This window comes from Neolamprologus brichardi, chromosome 23 (genome assembly GCF_056152115.1).
Source record: "Neolamprologus brichardi isolate AB-2024 chromosome 23, ASM5615211v1, whole genome shotgun sequence".
Lineage (NCBI taxonomy): Eukaryota > Metazoa > Chordata > Actinopteri > Cichliformes > Cichlidae > Neolamprologus > Neolamprologus brichardi.
The window spans coordinates 1,641,120-1,659,987 of record NC_142125.1 but is presented as its reverse complement, the minus strand read 5'-3'; the positions used below and the strand labels follow the sequence as shown (position 1 = coordinate 1,659,987).

Below are 18,868 nucleotides of genomic sequence, written 5' to 3'. Positions count from 1 at the left end.
CATTTCAGATTTCAGTTTTTCTTCGTTATTCTGTGAATTAATCTGGGTTTTTTGTACAGCTGCTTTTTAGACTTTATGATTTAATATAATCAAACTGGTTCATTAAATTAAGTTTCAGACGCTTCAAGTATATCAGGTATGTTTCTAATCATTATTATTATAATTATTATTATTACTGCTGCCATGGGAGCGGAGGTGGGCTTTTACCGGTGTTTCTCGTGTTTGAATTCTCGCGAGATTTCGGTGTCTCAGTTACCTACACGTCCTGGATACTCCAGTTTCACTGTTGAGAAACATCATCATAGTAACCCGGGAAAGGCGACCTCGGAGGCGGGTGGCGACATTTCTTTGAAGGAATCTCACAGCGAAACACGGGAGACGTTGTTCTCTGGACTAACTCTGAGGCGATGGGTGAATGTAGAAAAAAGTTGCTGGCTTAGTTGGCAAAACTGCTAACTGACACTGGTTTTCCACATCGTTAGCTGATGCTAACGTTAGCAAACATACAGCTGAACGAAACTGAAGAAGTCGCCCGGAGAACTTTGGATTTTCTTATCATGAGGATATCGACATAAATGCGGACATCTAGACACACCGGATTGTTTCACTTAAGGTACATATTATTACTCTCCTAAAACTGGAATAGCCAAGTACAGTCATGATTTTCTAGTCAGCTAGCGTTATTATTCACTCTTTCGAGTTGGGGCTCCGACTATTCACTGGACCGAAGACATTACGCGGTACCTCATCTTTAAGTCAGACGGAGTTACAAACGTGATTTTTGAGCGCACGCAGAGTATATTGGACAACTTAACATAGTTATTATGAAAAACAATAATTATGAAAAATCCGTAATACCCTGGGTTCTAAGTTAACACCCAATACGAGATATAAATTAGTTTTGTTGCCCCGTTGCTTGAGCGAATAATTCCTGGATACTGTTAGCTATATTCTTTGACAGAACAGTTTAAATGTTTTTAACATTACTATCACTTCCTGTTTCGCATAGTTATTGTTTAACAGAATCGATAATAATAGGGGTGCTGTTAATACTGACTACAGATACCGTTTGAATATCTCCGGATGCGCTCAGTCTGAATTCGTCTATTTTGGGCACTCGGCGTTTTACAACTAGATGATATTTTTATTTGAAGCTAAGGTAAACTTATCGGCGCCGTATTCGGCGGCATTAATGCAACTCCAGGTGGCTCTAAAGAAACCAAAAACACAACTAAGATCGAGTCCTGATGATTTACGGTTAAGTCAATAGAGCTCATGTAAAGTAGAAGATGGCCAATTATTTCCTCCTTGCTGAACGACTGAGGTGCTGTTAAGTAACCTTTTGCACACTAGTGACACTTGTGGTGTGAAGCTGCATTGCAGCAGTCAAGTCGGTGTTAGTGTTTTTGTAATACAGTTTCTTCCCGTTTGCGGCAGCACCGAGCCGCTGCTGCTGAAAGCCGCGTCAAACGGTTAACGAGAAGAAGTTATGCGCCATCTTGGATTTTACACGGCTTTAGTGGTGGAAACACCTCCACTCTATCGGTGAAAGTGTTTTTGTCATCAAATTCTCACAGAGTATCCTCCTTTACTCCATTGATATGTTGCTAAAGAGTTTGATTTCTCTGTTGGAAGTTTGGGGTCTCAATATATTATCGTTTTCAAACTTTAGAAGTCCCAAATGTCTAAAAGCAGTGTGTTCCCTTATACAGGAATACAGGATCATTCCGGTATACAGTGATATTTTAAACTCTCTGGGTTTTACATTTAAGGTAATCGGCAGAATAAGTTCACCTTGATTGTAATGCCTCTGTTATTTGGGTTAAACTTGTAAAAGAAAAAGAGTGTTTCACAAATGCTGGGGTGTGCAGTTTTTCTAAACTCAGCCAACGTCAGCATATTTCCGTAGTGAATGTGACAGCCCAGCAAAACGACATTTCCTTGTGAATTTACTAACTTTACAAAAAGTTTAATGTTTCAGAGTTTAGCTGCTCTTTGTGTGGCGTTTTGGATTCGCACAGCAGCAAATACAGCGGTCTGTGGTAGAAAACAGTCTTTTAATAAGTTTGTAGAGTCGAGTGTATCCTATCAGTAATTTGTTTATGGCTCTGATAACAGAACAGGGGGGGCCACTGAAGAAGAGTGGATTCAGTTTTCTTCTTCTTCTTTTTTTCCTATCTCGCCCCAGGGCTGTGTCACGTGATTGTTATGAGGCAAAGGCATGACTTCTCAAGAATTCCTCATGACTCAACAAGTGTTAAATGTTAGTGCAAAACACCCTTAAGTGTCTCACTGACTAGACTTGACTCTCACAGATCTGTGCTGTAATTATCTGAATACATTGGCAACCATTAATGCTGTAGAGCATAGGTGTCAAACTCTGGCCCACGAAGCCATACCAAATTACTATTAGAGCTGGCCTACTGGTATTATACAGCTAATATATATATTGTTTAGTATTAAACTTTGCTTGTTCCATATTCAGTTTTTCAGCAAAACTTGTTTGAGTCCATAAGAAAAGATTCATTCTTAAATCTGGAGGAAGATTTTTTTTTTCAATAAATATTAATGTTAGCCCACGACTTTGTTCCAGTTTTGAATTTTGGCCCACTGTGTATTTGAGTTTGACACCCCTGCTGTAGAGGAAGACTTTTTCCTAATCAGGACAAAACAGCTAACAGACTTGATATATGCAGCGCCTACCATTAAAGCAGACATGTGACTAGCATTACAGGTGTTTTGAGTAAACATCACATATCTGAGTTGTGCTTACATCTTAGGAATGTGAGGCTGTAGAACCTGTTTTAAATGGCGGGGTAGCAGAGTTATGCTGTTGTTGTGTGACAAATTGCATACCTCTGCCAAGCCATGACTACTTTGCATTTTAACTTGTTAGTATGTTGGGTACGAACTGTAGTGCTTCATGTTTTTGAATTATTATTTGTCTGTCACTGACTTGTTCCAGTGTTTTTAGTACTTTGTTCCTTGTTTTGGTTTCAGTTAACATTTTTGGTTTGGTTTTTGTGTGGATCTCACTTACAGTTTGTCACGTTTTTTGGTTCTTTCAGTAATATGTTTGGTAATTTGTTTAACTGCAGGTGAGTGGGAGAGATGAGGAGCAGCAGGAGGACTGAGGCATCTCTTAAAAGTTCTGCTCAGCACCTTTCTGATCATAATGTTGGCACAGGTGTGTAGAAGAATTTCCTTTTTAATTTTGGTGTTTTTGTTTTTTTGAAATACGAATTAATTTGACTTTTTGTAACCTTAATGGGTGATATGGGTTTTGGAATTTACATTTTATCTTCACTGTTACACTTTAACAGAGCTGACAGCTGCATGGAAAAGTTTGGCTCAGTCCAAAGTTGCTGTAAGTACAACTGAAATGGTTTTCTGTTGAAACTGTTCTTTTTGTAAGCTCTTCCTAAATCACTGTCTTTTTTGTAGAAGCAGAATTGAATTTGCAGTATGTGCGCAGACTGACAATGGTATTTCCTCTTTGTAGTTGCGGCACATAGAAAATCGTATACAAGCAGCTCCAGGAACAGGAGTTATCCTGGACTCTGTCATTGACTCTAACAAGAAGAAATCCTCTAGGGCCCACCACAGAGGTGGGTTATTCTAAGATATAAAACTTGTTCTTTGTAAATTGTAGTATGGCTAATTGGGTTTTCCTTTAATTTTGGTATACTACAGTCTGAATACAAGGTCACTTGTGAGTTCTGTAATGATTTTTAATAAGATTGCTCTCTATGATAGATGGACGACAAGTTGATGACATCAGAGGGTCTTCAAAGCCCAGAGGTCGAAGTCAGCAGAGCCCAGAAAAGAGCAGCTCACGTAGCCCCTTGAGAAATACCACCCAGGACAGAAATGTCAGAAGAAACAACAGCGTGGAATTCAGGGAACCGCTGGCCTCATACAGGTACGAATAATGAACTAAAATGCATTCATGAAACATCGATTAGCCTTTACGAAGCCACCTGGCTGCTTTTGGCTATAAAATTATAACATAATTCTCATCTTTCTGGAACCATTTGAATTTTCTCTCTAGCCCAAAATGGTTGAGGAGTTATGACATATTTTGAGATGCACATGGTATCTTGTTAATGCTTTGTGCTACTGTGTGTGTGTGTGTTTGTGTGTGTGTGCGTGCGTGTTTACTATACAGTGCATAAGTTACTCATATGTTACTAGTGTGAGAAACAGCATAGAATAGAAGATGCTAACAGCAAAGACTGAACTGAGCAGCTTTTTCTTTGTATGTTTTTAATAATTTTCTACGTCACTGCAGAGTGGGGTCAGGTGACTTAACACTTCCCACGAAGATGTTTTCCTACTCACCTTTTCTGTTTATGTACAGTGTGACTGTTACTGGGAATCTTCTGTTGCACTTACGGTAACATAACCTGTCTTCAACTCAGTTAATGTTCACTTTGTCAGCCTGACTCAAAATGCTGTGTTTGTGCGTGTGTGTGTGTGTATGGCGTGTACGTGTGTGGTGTACATATGTACTCTCAGTGCAAGCAGAAAAAGGAGAAATTAGCAGTATGCAGTCTGATGTTACTCTAACACTGAGCTGAGGTCAGAGCAGTGTCTTTATTATTATCTTTTACATTTTATTTTACAGAGTTAGGAAAGCATTGACTAAGTCAAGCCTGATGCTGGTCCTTCAACATCTATAATGATTAATTCATTAACTCATTAAGTATTAACACTGACTGGTAGGTATCAATATTGTATGGGAAGTGGAAGGAGATGGATCAGACTTGTTTTTGTTTTGGTTTGTACTTAATGGTCCACGATACGTAGAAAGCATCACATACGATCTCATTGTGCACTGCGGGTAGTGTTAAAATTTATTACTAAAAATTAATATATCCAAATCATTTTAGTGTTGTCAAAGGTTTTCACTTTTTCATCATTAAACATTTTGGTAGAGTCCATTTTTCCAGCCTTCTATAACCCCTGGCCGCCAGTAAATATGTTCTTCTGTAAACTCGGTGAGCAATGAATTAAAAGTAAATCTTGATCCTCTTCTTGATCCCATGTAATCTGATTTGTGTCCAGAGAGGCCACCCCACCACCCCATCCTTCCTCTCAGCCAGAGGCCTACAGTCAGAAGTCGGTGCCAGCGTCTTTGTCCCCATCCTCTCCCCCCCGCTCAGATTCTCTGCCCAGCCAGCTGGTCTACCAGAAACACACCACAGACAAGGAGGCTGACAAGGACCTAGACAGCACACGCTCCTCAGGTCGGGAGAGCACTGAGGTGCGCTACCTCAATGACCAGCCAGCCCTGGATAGCATAAGGACTAAGGAAAGCAGCCCCAAAGCACAAGTTGGCATGGATAGCCAACAGTCAAGCCCATGTATTGCTTCCACCCCGGGCTCTTTTCGACAAGAGGACAGCACGCCATCCACCAGCCCTGGTTCAGCTTCCCAGCGGTTGGAAAACCTAAGACGACATCAACCCGACAACAAGCTGGAGAAACTCAAAGAGCGTATTCGAAGGCAGAGACAACATCTGGAGGAGGCTGCAGAGAGGGAGAAGCTGATGGGCAATCTGGAACAGCCTTTAGCTGCATTTGTTGAGACTAATGATGCAAGCAACAAGCCGACAGCCAAAATACGCAAAGTAGCAGCTGCACCACCTGCTCCTATATACAAAGGTATCTCCACTGGAGGATTGGTTCATCGTGTTCAACCTTTCTGACAGATTTGAGTTGTATGGCAGGGAACATGATGCTGTGTTTTATTTAAACCATCATTTTATTCACAGGTTTCAACAGTACAGAGACAAAGATCCGGACTCCTGATGGGAAAGTTTGGAAGGAAGAGGACTTCCATAACCTCAGCAGAGAACTTTACAGAGACCTGTCAAAGCAGTTTGCGGGTAAACACAAAACACTCTTCATGTCATGATGTTTTTATCTGAGCTTTGAAACACAACAGATTTATTGAAAACAGTAGTTAATTTAAATATTTTTGGATTCTGCATAAATCTAGATTTATGCACAGCCTTTGATTTACAATATCCCAGATGTTGAAATATTAGATTGTCCCCGTCTGTTTGGCTTTATAGCTTATTCTCTGTATGTGTTTTATGTCTTCAGAGAGCACCAGACACAGGCACCAACAGCAGAGGGAACAGAGAGCAGACAGGTCCAAAGAGAGGAGGCCTCCCAAAACCATTAGGAAGGTCCACAGAGCTGCCCCTGCCTCTGACCTAAATCCAAAACCAGGTATAATAATCCTCTTTTATGTGTGGGCAAACCCACCCCCTGATCTATTTTTAATTAGTGACAGTGGGAAAGCTAAGCAAGTGGAACAGTCTGGCAGGATTTTGTCACGGGTCAGTGAACATGCTGCCAACCAAGAGCCTCAAATGTTGAACCATCTCTGTGGTACTTTCTTCTCCCCTAGCTTTGCTCATTTCCTGTCTGTACTCTAGGTATACACAGCGTTTCTTATGTACCTTTATTCCCTTCTATATGTATTCATAGATGTTCTTGTTGTTGCTTTAGCCAGCACACTTGAGTTTCAGTTGAGTAGTGATTTCGATGCTTTCAAATATTAAACTTTTGGCTCGCATGTACACAACCAGAGTAATGTTATTATGTTGTTTACATGCAAGCAGCCTGCCCAAACATCCTGCAAGTGTTTGTGCTTTAGTATTTAATGTGTTCTTTTGATCTTTGTAGTTGTCTCTAACAGGTGTGTGTGTGTGTGTGTGTGTGTGTGTGTGTGTGTGTGTGTGTGTGTGTGTATTGCTGGCTGCTGGTTAAGTGTTAAGACTCAAACCTCTCAAGAAATGTCCAGCATGTGTGACATGCAGTTTGTGGCCAGCTAGTAGCGTACAGACACCAGCATAGTAGAATTGTGCCCACACACACTGGTGAAACCTGATCATAGCAGAGCTTCACCCCCTCAACAAGTTGCCATCAAAAGTACATATTTAATGTGTCTGATTGTTATCCAGCTTCAATAATTAGAATGTAATGTTAAGGTCTGCCTGACCAAAGTGTCCTATTACTACTCAAAGAGTGCTAAATGATTATTTTTCTAGTTACAAAGGATGTGCCACTTTGTTTTTTTACAGTTATCATGTTAAAATCTTATCCTCAGCTGCTGTAATGAATCAAGAATGTAAAGGCAGCAACGTTTTCAGAGAACTGGTTTGGAAGGAAGTTTTCTTTCGTCAGCGCGAAACTGAAAGGGTGGGACAGACAAGTTTGTCTCAGCTGTCACATACCTGTCTGTCTGCTGTTCATTATGTCTCTCTGTGTACATGTTTGGTTTTTGTGTGATTTCTTGTTTTAAGAGATCTGATTGGTCACCGTTTGAGCTTAATCTATCCTCATTAAAAGTGTTCTACATTATGGTATGGATAAGCCACTAACCTTGCTTTGAGCTATAGGCCCTTTGATTTGTCAGCTATTGGTGCAGAATTAGCTTACTAAAGGTTAAGACACCAACTTCAGCTTTTTGACTCTAACTGGCATCCTGTTTCATGTAGTTCCTCTTTTTTCCACGGCAAAAATGAAAACGATGTTTTAAAAAACAGAGTCAAGCTACCCTAAAAGCCGTAAAAGATCTTTATCTTGTGTTCTAGCTCGCTTTGGTCTCGTGGTTTCTTCTCTTTCCTTCACGACTCTATAAATAGCCCCCTTAGATCTGTGGCCAGGTTCAGTGTGCTCTTTCACTCTGCACAAACAGCTGCTGGGTGAGCAGAAGTGCAGCTTCGTTACCGGGAACTGCTCTTCACGAGAATTCAGAGTGGAGGGTGCTCTAGAGATTTCAGATAGAGGGACATTGCTTTTGTGCTGAGAGTGTTGTACCTGCTGTGTCACTGAAGCCAAGGAGGACAATATCCATTTGGGGATTTGGTTGCACTGCAAAATCAGTATTCTGCACTCATTGTTCCTTTGGTGCATCGACTCTTCCACACAGCAACTTAAGTGATTTGAAAAATAGACTTAGAGCAACTTTTATTGTAATAGTATTTGATTGAATAATCATTTAAATCCCACTAAAGCAAAGTCAGATTGCTGCTTGTCTTTCATTCTCTTAGCTGTGTGTCTATTCTGGTGGTGGATATATAGATGCTTATGTTTCATGAGGCCAAGAGCAACTATACTCAGTTGCTCTTCAGCAGCACACAGTCTCATGTGTGAACTTTGCTACTTTGCAGCGATCAGCCCTGCATCATGGCGAGAGGGCCAGAAGCTGGTGAAGATGGTACTAGGTCCAGTTCCTCAGCTGCCCAGAGAGGAGGACAGTCCACATGCGGCTGACTTATTGAGCCGAACAGGTGAGAACAGCAAGCTCTTACCTAACAGTAAAGAAGTTAAATTGAATAGCATAGAGAGAGAAAAGATCATTAGAAGTCTATTAAGCATTAAAGACTCACCCACAGCGTGTCAGTGTGACTCTGCTCAGTTGCTTGTAGAATAACTGAAGTGTAAAATAGGTTGTACCCCAGATTTTTAACCCTGTCGCACCTCATTAAAAAAGAAATCTACTGTTTTCAGTTGACTTAAATCTGCCTGTGTTAACTATGCCGCTTTAAGCCTTTTAACTCCTGAAATACATCGATGCTATTATCTGTCATAAAGTAGTTTGAAAATATTATAAGAAAATTCAAAGACATATAGTTTCATTTGTCTGGAACGTCTGACAGCAATGCAGAAAACCGAGCCTGCCAAAGGAATAGCATTAAATAAAGTCCATAGCTTCTGCTGCACACTTACATAAAGCCACACCTCACTCTGTCTTTGCTCGCTGTGTCTGTACTGGCCACCACTGACCAGAAGGAATAGAAATTGACTGGCTTTTCTGGTTGGATGCACAACACATGACCTGATTTCCAGAGGCTGACCCGAGTGCATGCAGCATGTACCGTGGGGATGGCAGGGGAGTGTCTGGATTATATACGACATGGGAATCTTCGATTTGGCCCAGATTAGAGTTGCCATAGCATGCCTTCCCCTAAGCCTCATTTATTATGCATATTCTTATGTCTGATGCTTCAGCTTAGGAATTTTTTAATCAGCTGTAGTCACATGTTGGAGGATCTCTCATTTTTCAAGCTGGGATGAACCAGTTTTTATTGATATTTATCATGAAATATTTCATTTTATTGGCATAGAAGGTCAAGTTGATATTACACTTATTAAACGGGAGTCTTTCTTGGTTGAAGTCATTTAACAACACACATTGTTTTACTGATATATCTGCTTGTCGGGAAATATTCACCAGATTCCCGCCACCGCTCAGATCTACGCTCAGAATCAAAGCGACGATCGCGTCCAAACAGCACAGAGCGGCCGTGCAGTGGATTTCAGGGACAATCACAAAGCCACCTCACACCAACATCTATCCCTCAGGACAAGGTTCCAGGAGGGTTAAGCTCAGACTTGTTGTCAGCAGACATCCAGGGAATACTGGATGACCTTCAGCTGGAGTGCAAAGCAGCCGAGCGGGACGAGAGGGCCCGAAAAAGGTCCCGGGGTAGCAGCAGTGGTAGGAGAGGGGGCTCAGGGTCACGAACAAGGACGCCCGTCTCTACTTGGGGAACTACTGCGGCAGCAAACAGCTCATCGAGAGTTTGTCGCAGTGCCAGCCCCACTACACATCGTCCAGAAACGACCAACATAACTGACGCAAAGCACAAGAAAAGGCACTATGATGCAGATACAGTACGCCAGTACATCGCCCGGCAACAAGAAGAGAGAAAAAGGCGTCAGGCGGACGAGAAGAAGGCGATGAGGGAGGAATCGGAGAGGAGACACCAGAGACTGCAGGAGCTCTACAGGAAGCAAAGAGAGGTTGCTAGAACTGTGGCAATCCCCACTGAGACTCCTGTGGCCCCTGTACAAAAGCGACTACAAGAGACCTACAACAAACTGCTGATGGAGGAGGCCCAGCTGGGCGAAGGGGCCATGCAGACACTCCCTGCAGTTCCTTCTACTCAGCTGGTAAGTATGGTCACAAAAACAAAGACATGATCACTTATGTAGTGGAAAAACAAAACGAAAATAAGTGTTGTATTCTTTTACAGAGACCGATGTACCAGCCCTCGGGAGAGTCGGACAAAGAGAACAAACGACTAGAGGCACCCCAGAGCCCATCAAGCAGCGATAGGTCTTTGAATGATCATCCACCACCTCCTTTAACTAGGTACTTTCATGCTCATACCCAAGTACAAAACTGTTTACCTCTGTCACAAGTAACAAGCTCAATACAATCAACACAAATAGACAACAACAACCTGCCGGTACACGCAGTCCTCTGTCTTCTTGAAATGATCTTTGTTTGATATCTAGAAAATCATCTGGCTTTTGTTTGGTTTGGCCAGATGTTTGGTTTTATGAGCATCGCAATAACCCACGAGTGTTTTATTACAGGAACTAACAAAAATAGTGCACGATAAAGAACATCTGCGATAAGTGACTGGAAATAAATAGCCTCATAGCCTGCTGTCAGTTTTTTACATCTTACCACCAAAGTACAGGATGATTGTTTGGGATGCTGCATTTCCCTGCATTAAAACAGGAAGTGGAGCACTCTTTGAAACTATAACTACTGTCTGTGGAAGTTTTGCTGTTTGCTTACCTTACCTACCATAGGTGTTGCACTTAGATATGTTTAGTCTTCTTTTGTCTTCTTACATTTTAAATAAAGTTTTTTTGTCACAGGGTTGATCTTGATCTTGGAGTTGCCCCTTTGCCTCATCAAGAACGTTTGTACCCACCTGCTAGACCTTTGACTGGACCCAGCAGCACTGCTCAAGGATCAGACGACGACCGTCTCTTCTCTCAACTCTTAAGAATAGAGGCAGAAGTGGCTGCTAGTAACAGCATGAAAACCCCGCGACCAGCCACAGCCCCTTCCGGCAGGTCCCGGTCCAAAATGTCCCGCATCGAAGCCATCAAGGCCACGGCTGCCTCCCTCTCTAACCGCATAGAAAGTGAGGCACGGAAGCTTGCTGGGGAAGGCATCAACTACGGTAATGCAACATCAATGGATATGGATACTGTTTTAGTGCCGAGGCCCTCTGTTGTTGTCGATGGATGGGCAGGAACGGCAGCACGTGACACAGAAAAAGATGACATGGCTCTGAGGATCCAGAAGATTTTGACTACCACAAATTATAGTTCATACAATGGCACAGCTCTCCCAGGAGCAGACAGTCTGCATTCCTTCAGGGAGCAGAAGCTGAAGAATGGTAAACAGACTTCTGTTGATGTAATCGATCCCATCTTTAACAGTTACACACAAGAGAGGGGGAAGCTAGTCAATGGATTGGAGAAGGAATCAAGAATGAATAAAATATCAGAAAGGAAACAAATCATGGACGAGGGGGAGAACAGGACAGATCTCCATGATTCGAGTGGTGGATCTATTAGTGAGGGTCCTCTTCTGAGTGAAGGGAGTTTTTCTGAGGATGAGCAAAGTCCTCCTCGCCCCTCTAGATATAATTATGTACATAGACCAGCAGATCGCCTGGAAGTGGCGGGCTACTGTGCACGTCAAAGAAAGGATTACCAGCGACTGATGGAGTTCCAGCGGGAAGCAGAGAAATGCTCAGGCCTCGGCTTATCCTTTGCACAGCAGGACCGGGACAACGCAGTTTGGGAAGAGCTGAACAAAGGAAGCCCTCTGAGTGTAATCAACATCTTCACTAAAAACCATCACAGCCACATTAAAGGTGAGTTCACGTGTGAGTATGCATATAATAGCTTCCCATGATGCATTTAATATGAAATGGTCATATAAATGTATGCAAAACACTTGCGGTCAGTTTAGATAAGGTCGTGTGTGTTCTGTCTCCAACTTGTTCTTTAGTGAGTGATAGAAATGTGGAGAGGAATTCTCCCTCCGCCCATTCTGCGGCCTCTGGAAATGGACCTGGAGACGCAGCAGTCTATGAAGATGACTTTGTATCGTCACACAGCAGCAAAGCCAGCGGGCAAATAAAGAGAAGCTCCAATTCCCCCAGGTAACTGAAGACGTCTTCAAAGTCACCACTGGGTGGCATCCATGTCACACAGATGGTTTCTCCAGCGCTCTTAGATACAAACATTTGTCCTCCTTTTTAGAGTAAAGACCAACTTTCAGGATCACTTTTGTTTCCTCGCTTTGTTTTTGTACGTGTCGTATCAAAGACCCTGAAACTGATTTAAAACTGGTCATCCGTGTGTCCTCACAAAGCTTTGACTTGATGAATAGAATCCTTATTATTGAAGTCATGTTATCCATATTTCCATGTATTATAGTGGAAGACAGCATATTACTGTTGTCATGTGTGAGGAAGTGGGGTGTTGTGTCTGTATTGTGGGGGGTTTCAACCAATGTATTTCTGTAAATGTTGAGTTAACAGAACTCAGAATGGAGATATGCTCTTGATAGAAGTCCAATGCTCACGATTTCTTTCTGCGCTCTTTGTTAGTGTGAATAATCACTTTGAAGAACTGATGAGGAGGTCGCCTTATGAAAAAAGCACAGATTGCAGTCACTCCCACCATTCATCCTTTCAGTCATCCAATCACTCGCAGCATCTTTCCTCTGGCTCAACACCTGCTTCCTCGCCCCTCTCCAGGCACTCTGCCAGAAAAAGAGGTGAGTTTTTTGTTTTTTAATTTTTGTAATGATTATTTTCTGACATGATTTATTAACTGAATTTCAGTTAAACTGTCTTTGAAGTCATATTTGCAACAGAACAAAGCTTTGTCTCTTTGCAGGAACAGTCTCAGATCAGAGTGACACCACTCTTGTAGAGGAGCAGAGGAGCTCTTGCTCTCCACCCTCGGAAGCACTATCGTCTGAATCCAGAAAGGGAGGCTCGGACAAAAACTCTTCCCACACCCAGGCCAAGAGTGTCCACTCTAATGACACACTAGGGGAAGCTTCAGGCCATTCTCACCAACAGTAAGCTTATTTCAGTGCTATAAAGGCTGCAGATATGTCACCGGATATGTTGATCAGCAGATTTTTCTGTTAAGATCATTTCTAAGATATCCAACTGAAGTGTGTACAGAACTGTGTGAGAGCAGGATGAATGGTGTGTACTGTTCATACAAATCTACGTTGCCCTCGCGTTCAGTTGTCTCTGGTATTTCCTTCCTGGTTTTTAGTAAGCTTTAATGCCACACTGCTTTTGTGTCGTGGGGGTTCTTCTGGCTTACAGTGACGTATCTATTTGCTGTGTGAATGTGGTAGGTTATAGGTGTATTTATATATATATTTCATTTAGGATCACAGCATGAATGTATTTCTGGATGCAGTCCGGCTTCATAAATTAAAACATTTAATTATTTATTTTTCTCCTGGATGCAGGGCAAGTATGAAGTAAAATTGACATTAACCTGTGAAGCCACACACCAGCTACACTGTTTGCTTCCCAGAGTATTTCCAAACTAACCTAAACTTCTCTTAAAAATGTGCACTCAGGAATAATTTGGATATTTTCTGAACTAGGCAACCTCAGTTGTTGCTGTTCCAACCACTCTGAAGTTTCCACTTGGCATATACTGTTATTTATTAACCAAAAGTAAATGTATTTAAGCATGACTAATTACTAAACTACACTTAGAGGAGCCTCGGTTGAGGCTGCCAGTCTAAGCAGTCTTGTGGTTTGCTGTTCTCTTGAGGGCCTGAGGGTTTAAGCAGCCGCGTAGTGCCCAGCAACAGGACCTCACTGTAGTTCAACCCAAGACAGAAAACACTGCTTATTTTGTTTTGGAGGCCCACGGGGTTGTTGATCGGGTCATTCAGCTTCACCACCGCTTGGGCCTGCTCCCAGAGAGAAGGAAAGAGACTTTTTTTCCTTCTAATCCCACTGTGCAGTGTGATATTTGAGCCCCCTAATGGTGCTCCAAAGCCCAGGTGGCAGATTCTTGGGATTCTGCACGGTCTGTGTGTCTTCAACAATAAAGGAAGAAACTTGTGAGAGAATTATAAACTTTTTTTATTATTAGTAATTCACTTTTCTTTTCTTTTTTTCTTTAACTCTGTAAGACAAAAACAGTTAAAAATGTTCTTAAGGGAAGTCACCCTCTGTAGTATTTTGACTTTTGACAAGATGCTTTGTGCAGATTTTGATCAAAGAAGAAAAGTGCCACTGTCTGCTTTTTTTTTTTTTGTACAGATTTAGAAAGTATTATTATTTTTTAGACGCTCCTTCTTTCTGAAAAAAATATTCATAATTGATAACTCTGACCTCTCACAGCAGCACCTTTTCTTTCTCACTTTCTCACGGGCTGTCTCGCTCTTTATCATTTTGCCATTCTGCTCCTTTTCTTCAGAATAGGCAATAGAGGTGGGAATCACCATACATCTTACGATACGATATTATCACAATACTTAACGCACGATACGATATTATTGCAATTTTTAAAAATATTTTGTGATATTCAGATTCTGTACATAAAGGTAAACTTTATCAATATTCATTTTATCTAATATCAAAGTCTCACACTCAGTCTTTCTCTCATTTCAGTTTGATTGTTGACAAACTGAACGGTTTGTATTACAGTCTAGTCCAACTTAACTGAATCAACCATCTGGTACAATTATAGCTATTCTGAACTATGCAGTTTATGAAAACTATGCAGCCCCTTCAGCAACTGAAGACTTTGAAAGTAAATTAAAACAAAATATAATTTTACATTAAATAAAAAAGTTTTAAACTTAATTAAAATAAAACATGTCTTAAATTAAAATAAGTAAACTGTCATGTTTATTGCTGCCAAAAACAAGTTAAACACATTTGGATAGTGAAGGAATGTCAGGATTCTTGCTCAGAAAAAGGATCAACATGCTCTGAAGTCAGAGCACAAAAACCTTTTTGTAACAAAATATCGATTTCTGCTGTCCCTGTATCCATACATTATTAGCAAACAAAATATCACCATACTACACAGTATCCATTTTTCCCCCCCACCTCTAATAGGCAACCATTTCTGTAAAACATGCTCTAGTGAATATTTGAAACTCTTATTTAAATATTTATTCAATCTTGTACATGTCATGCCAGTTTCATAATGTCAATTTTGCAACAATTTGTGAAATGTCACATGCCTGCTTTTCCCACTTCCCCTTCTGTTCTCTGTATCAAATAATGTATTAAAACATGTTGCTAACTATTACATTGACAAACCCCATATACTGATGATGTTTCATCGCTTTGTTATTGCAGGTCCAGATTGGTTTCCTCTACTAGTTCTCCAATCCCCCGGTCTCCTCCAACAGTAGAATCTCCCAATGAGCTTTTGAGAAATGCATCCAACCAGAACACAGGCACCAAGTCCACTGGTAAAAATAAAGTTCTTTTGCTTATTTATTTTATCTATTTTTATTTATGTCTAACTCCCTTCGTCTCATTCCTTTCTCCCAGGTGAACTACAGTATTCACCTGGTGTCCTGCAGCAGCGTATGGCAGCAGAACTCCATTATTTGGACTCAATTGAGGAGTCATTCAGACAGTTGGGGGATGTGGAAAGGTTAATGGGTGTGTCCATGGCACAGCAGGAGAGTGCATCGTTGGCCCAAATGCTCAAGGTAAAGCAGGAGATGTTTCCTATGAAATACTAATGTGATCATATATATTCAGATCAATTCAAATTTATTTATACGGCACCAAATCACAACAACAGTCGCCTCAAGGTGCTTTCAATTGTAAGGTAGACCCTACAATAATACATACAGAAAAAAAACAACAACAGCAATCAAATGAACCCTGTGAGCAAGCAGTTTGGTGACAGTGGGAAGGAAAAACTTCCTTTTAACAGGAAGAAACCTCCGGCAGAACCAGGCTCAGGGAGGGGCGGGGCCATCTGCTGCTGTTGGGGTGAGAGAAGGAAGACAGGATAAAGACATGCTGTGGAAGAGAGCCGGAGATATATATTAGCTGTAGCATTAATCTTTACCTATCAGAAGTTTCAAAGGATTACAAGTTACTTAGCTTCTATAATCTTTCTGGCTCATGAAATATGATTTGATGTTTTGAACACAGGTCAGTATTTAAATATCTTTTTCTTTAAGTTTTCTTTTTATTTCTAAATGTTGTATTAGTTACAGCACCAGCTGTGGTGAAAACAAGAATATGACCTGCTGTTTTACTGTATTACACTTTATTGACCTACTCTGTGAACTTTGACCCTGCAGGCCAAGCAGCAGCGGCATGAACGTGAGCTCTATGAGCTGAAGATCAAGGCCGAACGAGAAGCTCTTGAGACAAAACTACAGCTGGAAGAAAACAGGCAGAGAGTGGCCAGGGTACTGCACTGAACCAACAAAATGTTTATGTATTTGTGGATAATAGATTCAACGTTTGCTTTATAACCTTTTAATTTCCAACGTATGAGCGCTTTGATTTTCTGTCTGTGTAATGTATATGTATGTATATGGTTTTGTCCAGGCTCATATAGAACTGCAGGAAACCTTGGCAGCATCTCAAAAAAAGACTTTGGGAGGCCTCCAGGAATCAACTACTAAGATGATGACTCAACAGGCCGAGGCAGCGCAGTACACAGCCGACGCTGCCCGACACATCAAAGAGGTTAGCAATCAGTTCCCTCCTCCCTGCCTGGAAAAAGCCTGTGTCCTAATTGTACAGCAAAAGCTGATTGATTGTTGACTAACAGTAAAGGAAAAAATAAGTGGAAGAAGAGAAAAAGCATAACATCCAGCCTAAGAGTGACGAGGTCGCCTTATTGTGTTTTACTTCATCAGATGACAGAACTAGTCCGGTCGCAGATGTCAGGATCTGTGGTTGTCCCTCCTGTTGCCACCGATTCCTCCACAGTGGAGCAAAGAAAAGAAAATGACACTTACTTGATGGAGCAGCGACAGGATAACGTAGACTCTGACAGGTACACTCCAAACGATCACACTCACTTTCCTGTCAGTTTCTGATTTTTATATCCTTCGTAACAGCGATGGGCACGCAAAGCAAAAATGCTTTTGCAGGGAACCGCTTGACGAATTGAAGATTACCCTTCACCTCGTGTTATCACATGAGGTGCTGAGCCGTGATGCGGGCGATCGTGGCTCAAGAGTTGGGAGTTCGTCTTGTAATCGGAAGGTTGCCGGTTCGAGCCCCGGCTTGGACAGTCTCGGTCGTTGTGTCCTTGGGCAAGACACTTCACCCGTTGCCTACTGGCGGTGGTCAGAGGGCCCGGTGGCGCCAGTGCGCCCCAGGGTGGCTGTGGCTACAATGTAGCTGCCATCACCAGTGTGTGAATGTGTGGATGACTGGATGTGCTTTGGGGTCCTTAGGGACTAGTAAAGCGCTATACAAATACAGGCCATTACCATTTGATCTATTTTACAGATCAAGTCCAGAGAACCCAAAGCTTAAGTGTTCATTAAGGTGTTTGTCACATAGATATAAAATAAGCTCAGAGATTAAGCGGGTGTCAAACACAAGGTGCTTAGTTTACGTAAAAATGTAGTTTGTTGTTGTTTTGGTTTACGTGATGAAAATGGTTTTGTTCATGTGTTAGACTTGTACATAGTTAAACATGTATGGATCAAATAATGTTGTATTCTGGGAATGGATTTGTAAGCAATGAAATTTAAAATAAGGGGGTAGAACTAGAAAAGTCTAAACTTCATCCTACTCCTTATCGAGCACATACATTCTGTAGACATGGATGTATACATGAAAACTTGACGATTTTTACGTTTTGTTTTTCTTTATCTTTTTTCTCTGGTTATTTCAGTTATATTTGCATGTTCGAAATAAAAATTCTATCTATCTACATGACTCTGCAAAGCTGTGGCAGACGTTTGACATGCTAGCCGTAACTGGTTTCACTATTGGACCCACCTTTGAACTGTTCAGATATTCACAGCCAAGCCTATCTCTAATAATATTAAACAACTAGTTGGACATGCATTAGGGTTAACAACCCAAGTGTTGTCAACGCTTTTACCGCAAAGGCCTAAATTTAAAATCTTGTTCTCTTACAGCTTTCAGAGCGAACCATCAAACAGAAGGACCAGGTCAGAGGAGCCGCTGTCTTCACTGAGCGCGAGTCATTCTGACTCACTATCATTCAGGAAACCGAATCTCAGGTACCAGTCAGTCTCTTTACGCAGTGCCATGTCTGCAGGTTTTTCTTTTTTAATTATATTTGAGGAATACGAATTGAAACAAACCCGCAAAAATATGCCTTTTGTCCCTCCGCTCAGTGGATCTGCCTTAAGCAGCCAACACAGCCCATCACATCACTTATCAAACCATGAGAAGCAGATGAAAAAAGAGGCCATAGAGGGGAAATGGAGGAATGGTGGACTCGAGAAAAGGCCAAAACAGGAAGCAGCCAGCAGCTCCATAGAAGAGGAAGTTCTAGCAGCAGCAGCAAATGACTCCATCTGCAGTGACAGTATTCCATCTGTAATAGATGAAAAAGGTAAAAGTTAAAAACTCGACATGCATTTAAATTTTTTCTTTTCCCCTTGTCAACAGTCAGGTGTTGATATCATGATGCCCACCTTTGATCTTTATCTAAAAAAACCCCAAAACTTCATCCTGAGTTTCTTTTGGTCTCTGCCCCGTCAGGAGACAGTACATCAGTGGCCACAGAGTACTCGCTCAAGTTTGACGAGTCCATGACAGAAGACGAGATAGAAGAGCGTTCCTTCCGCTCTCTTCTGCCATCGGAGGCACATCGCCGGGGAACCATGGAGAAAAAATCCCGCCACCACGAGGAGTCAGAGGATGATGGAGCCAATCACAGCGCATTGGTTTCAGGACCAGGGCTGCACAATTCTTTTAAGGTGAGAGTCCAAACACTGGCCAGCACAATCAGTTGATGCAGCTATGTAACTGAAATCATTTTTTACTTGTTCCTCACTGAACTTC

General features: G+C 41.6%; 1 protein-coding gene across 2 annotated transcripts in view; it reads left to right on the top strand.

Annotated features, from left to right (window-relative positions):
* Positions 1–251: 251 nt before the first annotated feature.
* cep350 (centrosomal protein 350) overlaps positions 252–18,868 on the top strand; it is a 35,860-nt gene continuing 17,243 nt past the window's right edge. For both annotated transcript variants that reach the window (XM_087836827.1, XM_087836826.1), the window contains exons 1-23: positions 252–613; positions 3,099–3,187; positions 3,324–3,367; positions 3,503–3,608; positions 3,757–3,922; positions 5,068–5,666; positions 5,777–5,890; positions 6,111–6,239; positions 8,189–8,308; positions 9,256–9,974; positions 10,058–10,176; positions 10,695–11,707; positions 11,845–11,998; positions 12,449–12,618; positions 12,741–12,927; positions 15,197–15,312; positions 15,395–15,558; positions 16,165–16,275; positions 16,418–16,558; positions 16,732–16,871; positions 17,974–18,078; positions 18,196–18,416; positions 18,566–18,783. In XM_087836827.1, the coding sequence (XP_087692953.1) occupies positions 3,112–3,187; positions 3,324–3,367; positions 3,503–3,608; positions 3,757–3,922; positions 5,068–5,666; positions 5,777–5,890; positions 6,111–6,239; positions 8,189–8,308; positions 9,256–9,974; positions 10,058–10,176; positions 10,695–11,707; positions 11,845–11,998; positions 12,449–12,618; positions 12,741–12,927; positions 15,197–15,312; positions 15,395–15,558; positions 16,165–16,275; positions 16,418–16,558; positions 16,732–16,871; positions 17,974–18,078; positions 18,196–18,416; positions 18,566–18,783 (4,932 nt within the window). In that variant the 5' untranslated portion in view covers positions 252–613; positions 3,099–3,111. The remainder of the gene's footprint in view (positions 614–3,098; positions 3,188–3,323; positions 3,368–3,502; positions 3,609–3,756; positions 3,923–5,067; positions 5,667–5,776; positions 5,891–6,110; positions 6,240–8,188; positions 8,309–9,255; positions 9,975–10,057; positions 10,177–10,694; positions 11,708–11,844; positions 11,999–12,448; positions 12,619–12,740; positions 12,928–15,196; positions 15,313–15,394; positions 15,559–16,164; positions 16,276–16,417; positions 16,559–16,731; positions 16,872–17,973; positions 18,079–18,195; positions 18,417–18,565; positions 18,784–18,868) is intronic.